The sequence below is a fragment of the Diceros bicornis genome, chromosome 4 (assembly GCF_020826845.1).
Source record: "Diceros bicornis minor isolate mBicDic1 chromosome 4, mDicBic1.mat.cur, whole genome shotgun sequence".
Taxonomy (NCBI): domain Eukaryota; kingdom Metazoa; phylum Chordata; class Mammalia; order Perissodactyla; family Rhinocerotidae; genus Diceros; species Diceros bicornis.
Window position 1 is genome coordinate 48,535,077 of NC_080743.1, and position 6,000 is coordinate 48,541,076.

Genomic DNA, 6,000 nt, shown 5'->3' on the forward strand with positions numbered 1-6,000 from the left:
CTCCTGTAATCTTCACAATAACCATATGAGGTAGGCGTTGTTGTTACCCCTGTATCAAAGCTAAGAATGCAGCAGAAAGAGGATAGATACCTTCCGTAAAGGCACGCCACTTGGAAAAGAAAATTAGAAGAGAAATATGCCTAGTGGTCTGTCTACTAATAGTTTTTGCCATTTTCTAAACTTCACAGTCAAAAGAAAGGGGAATAGACTAAATGACAGCCCCAGAATCTGTCCAGTCTTGAGATGTTCTGGTTCTGCGAAAGAACTCATGGAGCCCCTACGCATATCTCTGCTTGGTCTCATCTATGACTTTTCCAGCCAAGACTCATCGATGGATGACTGGATTTGGTGTGGGGCTTGTGAGCCTATTTTGTAGACAACTGTTCATTACTCAGGGAACTTTACTCACCATTTCCTTATACGGGATGTCTCTGAAATGCCATTGCAGCCTTTTCTTTTCTTTTCTTTTCTTTTTTTTTTATGTGAGAAAGATCTGCCCTGAGCTAACATCCATGCCAATCCTCCCTTTTTGCTGAGGAAGACTGGCCCTGGGCTAACATCTATGGCTTTCTTCCTCCACTTTATGTGGGACGCCGCCACAGCATGGCCTGACAAGCGGTGCATCGCTGTGCACCTGGGATCTGAATCTGGGCTGCCAGCAGCAGAGCGCACGCATTTAGCCACTACGCCATGGGCCAGCCCTGCCTTTTCATTTTTTGAGTTGCCATACACTTCCTTTTTGTCTCTCTCGCCATGTTTCTTGCTTAATTTTAGATCACAAGAGGCTTCTTATGAAGAAGTCCTATTAGTTCCATTCTGCAAAATGTATCCAACATTAGGTGTTTATCATTAGACATAATCTGACTTTGGATGGCTATCCTAGAACGTTGTAATACCCAGCACTGTGTCTCTATTGATTCTTGCTAAGTTGAGAAGAGGTGAGAGTTGATTCGATAACACACCCATAGTGCTGGACATGTATTCGCATGTAGATGGCCAGAGGTCAGAGATTCTCCTCCCCACTCCTCCTCCATCCTCCTGTCCTTCCCCATCCCCTCTCCACCCCTCAGTCCCTCTCTCCCTCCTCCTTCTCCATCATCTCCTTACTTTTGAAAAATCAGGAAAATATTACCTAAGGAGACATCCTAACTAATAGTGATCCTAGCCATGGAATTTGGAAGCCTAAACCAAAAGATGATAAAGCTGAGCAACTCCTGTGCAGAAATTCAAGAATGTTAATCAGCTCAGGCCCCAGAGCAACATCTTGCAAGGAACGTTTTCTGTGTTGTTATCTTTGAACCTGTTTATACTTAAAGAAACTATTTAAATTTTCCTGAGGTTATCTTTTGGATCTCTGAAGTTAGTGTTTGTGTCCCTGGCCCTCTACCATGTTCAGTTCAGGTAGTTTCCAAATCAGGTAGTGTACGTGCTTGGGTTCTCTAGACTTCTTTTTCTAGTGTTTATACCTTTAATCTCTGTGCCTCTCAGTTATGATGCTGAGAGAATCAGTGAGCATATATGGGGTTGTTGACTGATCCCAGGGTTGAGAACTTTAAAGTTTGTCATCAGCAAGTACTTTGGGGTGTCTCCTATGTCAAGAGTATGTGGAGATCACTGTGTTATAAGCACCTTGCCTGGAATGGAAGCCGAGCCCCAGATTCCCTGTGAACTCTGGCCCTGGAGGCCTGGCCTGTGCCAAGGCAGCCAAGGCCTGTCCTCCCACAGTACCCATCCCATGCATAAAACATACCAGTGCTGTTGTGTTGACTTAGTCCTATCTCTGTGTGCCTGAGAAATCACTCCATGATTTCCTAGAGTAATTCTCTGTGGGGAAAGAAGTGGTTTATAGTGTACTCTAGTGGGAAGGTGTAAACTGGCTAGTAAACACGGCAGCTCTTCAGTCATTGTGACATCGTGATATCAGCTGCTAGGACACTGATACTGGGTCTTTGTTTGCTTTCATCCCACTCCCTGCCCTTACAGAAATATGTGCAGTGGTCTTTACCCTTCATTGTCTTTGGAGCCACGGGCCTGACCTCGGGCCTCCTGAGTTTATTATTGCCAGAAACCCTTAACAGTCCATTGCTAGAGACGTTTGCTGACCTTCACGTGTATTCATATCGGAGGCTGGGGGAGGAAGCGTTATCTTTACAGACTTTGGATCCCCCACAGGTATGGCGGTATCTTTCTTAATCATTCAGGTCTACCACTTGGATGATGATAGTTTTGGGGGGTGAGGAGGAATATCTGGTTAAATAGATTAAATAGATCTAAGCAAAACTGCTAGAAAACAAAGCAGCTGATTTTCAGAGAAATAAAGATGATCGATGATTCATTAGCATTCTTAGAACACTTTAGGGGCTAATTCTTAGGGGAATAGATGTCGTAAAAATACATTTGTCAGTTGAATGCTAGACAGTAATTTTCATTTTAGAAATGTCATGACATCATTTCACCGTCCTTTTCTCCTTTCCTGTTTCAGTCTGCGGGCAGGGAGAGCGCATCAGGGAGTGAGAGTGAGGAGGAGGAAGAGTTTTATGACGCCGATGAAGAGACTCAGATGATCAAGTGAAGAGCCCAGATTCCTCCTCAGAAGCAGAGGATCATCTTTTGTGCCTCTGGCTAAGGCAGGTTCTCCCAGGAAACTTAAGAGTTGTAGAAAGATAGACTTGAACATACATAAAGGGTACTCAGTGTGGACTGATTTTTTCAGGCACAAAGGAAGTTGGAGAAGAGAGTTCATGAAAGAGGACATCACTGCATTGAAGGAATAGTTGTTAATTTGTCCAAAATTCGGGTTTAGGTCAGAACCATGACCTCTGGCCAGATAGCTCAAATCCATGTGCCAGAGTGGCAAGCTGATTTATTTCTAGAAGTATGACCATGTTACTTTTTCTTCATCATGACCTAAAGGCAGATATGTAAAATTTCTTCTCACCATTTTAGTGGGGTAAGATAAACCACTCTTAAGATTTAATCTTTAGGGCCGGCCCCGTGGCTTAGTGGTTAAGTGCGCGCGCTCCGCTGCTGGCGGCCTGGGTTCGGATCCCGGGCGCGCACCGACATACCGCTTCTCCGGCCATGCTGAGGCCACGTCCCACATACAGCAACTAGAAGGATGTGCAACTATGACATACAACTATCTACTGGGGCTTTGGGGGAAAAATAAATAAATAAATAAAATTATAAAAAAAAAAAATTTAATCTTTAGGTTCTTCAAATTTCATCTTTATACTGTACTTGACATCTACCCTTATCAGTCACTCCTCACCAGGAATCTTTTGAGGCGAGTTGGTGTTAGCATTTCAGTTTTATGCCAAAGGTGATCTGTGTGGCGCGAGGCCCTCCAGTTTTACCCGATCTGATGAAATTTGGGTCCTCAGCCTGGTTCCCAGCCTGTTGCTTGGCTTGAGTTCCTTGTGCCTTTAGTCCCACAGATGATCCACTAGGAAAAGCCAGCTGTGCCCAAGTGATTTTCTCAGAGTCCGAGGTGTGGCTGCGGCTCCTGGGAGCTCTCCTTGATACTCAAGTTGTGTGATTTCTTTAGTTCCCACTTATGAGCACCTCCAGAAAAATTTCTATCTCAGGTCCTAGTACCAGCAATAACTTCAGAGTCATGCACAGTAAATGATGAAGTTTCATAAAGGTGGAAGGCAGTTAAAAAATGACCTGTTGAGCACGTGGATGTTAAAATGAAAAAAAAAAAAAGGTGCCGTTTTTAATAAGGAAGAAAAGAAAATTATCTTTCACAAATTTTTGTTTGTTTTGTTTTCAGTCTTGTGCAATGAGGGACTCAGGCAAGATTTAGCATCTTGAACTCTTCTAGTCCTAGATCAGCTCCTGCCTGTTTAGTAGAATGGAAGGCTCAGTAATTTCATAGGAAATGTTGGTTTTTTATTAAGTACTACTAACTTTCAAATAAATCAAAATCATGCTTAGTTTGCTAAAATCACATGGTGAAAATATATTTCCCTGTGAAACTTGAGTGTTATCCCAAATAAGAGTTTTAACCTGGAGTCAACAAGCTTGAGCAGCATTGCTGTAAGTCACTAGGAAAATGTCTTTGTGTTTTCAGAATTTCCATTTCTACTAATCTCTTGGAGGAAAGAAATTGCATTAGAGGTAAAGAGAAGATGTTACTGTGACTGCTTCTGGAAACCTTGGAGGGATCACCCCTAGTTGGCTCCGACACTCTTCTGTCCTCTTCCACGTTGACCTCTTGGCTTGCCCTCTATCAGTCTTTGTATTTGTTAAAGTATTTTTATGTTCTTTATGCCCTTGATTATGTATTGGGCTCTTCACAAATTGGGCCATCTCTACTAGTGTTTATTTCTCTCTGCTGTGCCTAGACATGGGCCTAGACACAGTAGGGCCCTAATAAGTATTACTGTTTCTAGCCATCAGGGAAACTGTGGAACTCCTCCCAGGATCATTTTTATAAATCCCAGGCAAATCTGACCCAAACCCCCAAATTGTGGAATCCTGCTTGTCTTTCTGGAAAATGGAGACCCTGCCCAACACCAGAAGAAGAAGAGAGGAAGAACTTACAAGGACACTTAGAAGCTCTTCATCAATGGTCAGGCATTAAAGATAAAACAGTAAACCAACATATATGTGATTTTTTGGTTGGTTGGAGCTCTCTTTGAGTTATAAGGGTAATACATCCCATTATAGAAAATTTGGAAACTAGAAGTTAAATTTATATCCCTGGGTATTATAGGCCTAATACCCAGAGATAAGCAATGTATGGCTTTGTTCTATTTGAAGACCAACTGGAAATCCATCTCTCTATTAGCACTGGGCTTCCCTCTGCCTCTGGCTAAGTAAATGAGGATTTAGTTCTATCCCTGAGTCTCCTTATCCCAGCTACGGGGTGGAAGAAGAGAGGGAGGGATACACAGGTTGAACACATGTTGCCTAATAAGGCTGGGCAGGCTACCAGCTGCTCATATCAGATGTGTCACTAAATTTTGTTTCTTTCTAGATGGTCTTTTGGCAAAGTTTAATAATTACTGTTTTTTCATTCCACTGCCTTTTATAAAAAGAAAGTTTTTTCCCTTTGCTATTAACTGTTGAAGAATAGTGATTGTAGAGAATATCACATGTGTATAGTTGTCTTGATTAAATTATTGGAAAACTTTTAATTTATGGCTAAAATATTTTGTTTGTGCAGATGATTTGTAAAAGATATCCTTTTTTATTTTTTTGTTGTATTCAAAGTTAAATCTCTTTTCTCCAAAGCAGCAAGAAAAATGTAAGATACATAAGAAACCCTGGGGTTTCCAGGGTCAGAGGTCTAAGAGCTTGTCCAGAGCCTTGGCACCACACGGATATGTTGAAAGAAACTGTTTTGTGGTTTCCTGATGAGTTAAAACCACTGCCCATTGAAAATGCAGTATTTGTCATTTGACTGCTTTCAAGCAATATAGACGTTCTTTAGTATTTAAAAATGAGTAAATAAAATACAACAAATAAACAAGAAGCAAATAAAAGTTTCTGGGGCACTGCTTAAGTGAATGTAATTTGGACAGGTATTTTTATGGAGGTCAGATTGATGAAGATACTTTTAGTAGATTTATATTCTTAACATTGAAATAATTGTTACTATTGTATCAGAGTTAAAATACAGCTTTCCAATAGGACTTACTCCTCCATTACAAATTCTTATTAGTTAATTGGTTCTTAAATTGAAAAGATATCTATAAGGAATTTTTTTTAACTAAATAAAATGCAGGTATTTTGGCTTCTTATGAATTTAATAAAGAATCACAAAACATAGGCCTTTCATTCTTACAGAATGTGTCAGGATGTATAGTAACATATTTGACAAATTGGGAAAATATAGAATCTGCTAGAAATTATGGGTGGTATGTGGGACAGTGGCTGTAGCGAAGTTAGGGAGTCATGGGCACAATAGATAACTATAAAAATATTTTTAGAAAGAGAAAAATGCAAAGATAACGTGTTGTTGGAAAATTCATCTATATGGTACATGAAGAA

At 40.8% G+C, this 6,000-nt stretch overlaps 1 protein-coding gene across 6 annotated transcripts in view; it reads left to right on the forward strand.

The window, feature by feature from the left end:
• The window catches only part of SLC22A15 (solute carrier family 22 member 15), a 71,488-nt gene extending 65,772 nt beyond the window's left edge, over nucleotides 1-5,716 (forward strand). Inside the window, exons 11-14 of one of the 6 annotated variants that reach the window (XR_009219773.1) lie at nucleotides 1,984-2,172; nucleotides 2,483-2,627; nucleotides 4,076-4,122; nucleotides 4,398-5,716. Coding sequence is in view for 4 of the 6 variants with exons in the window: in XM_058538885.1 (XP_058394868.1) it covers nucleotides 1,984-2,172; nucleotides 2,483-2,572 (279 nt within the window). In the remaining 2 variants the exon portion in view is untranslated. The other 5 variants (XR_009219772.1, XM_058538885.1, XM_058538887.1 and 2 more) reach the window with 5 other exon arrangements.
• The last annotated feature ends 284 nt before the right edge of the window (nucleotides 5,717-6,000 follow it).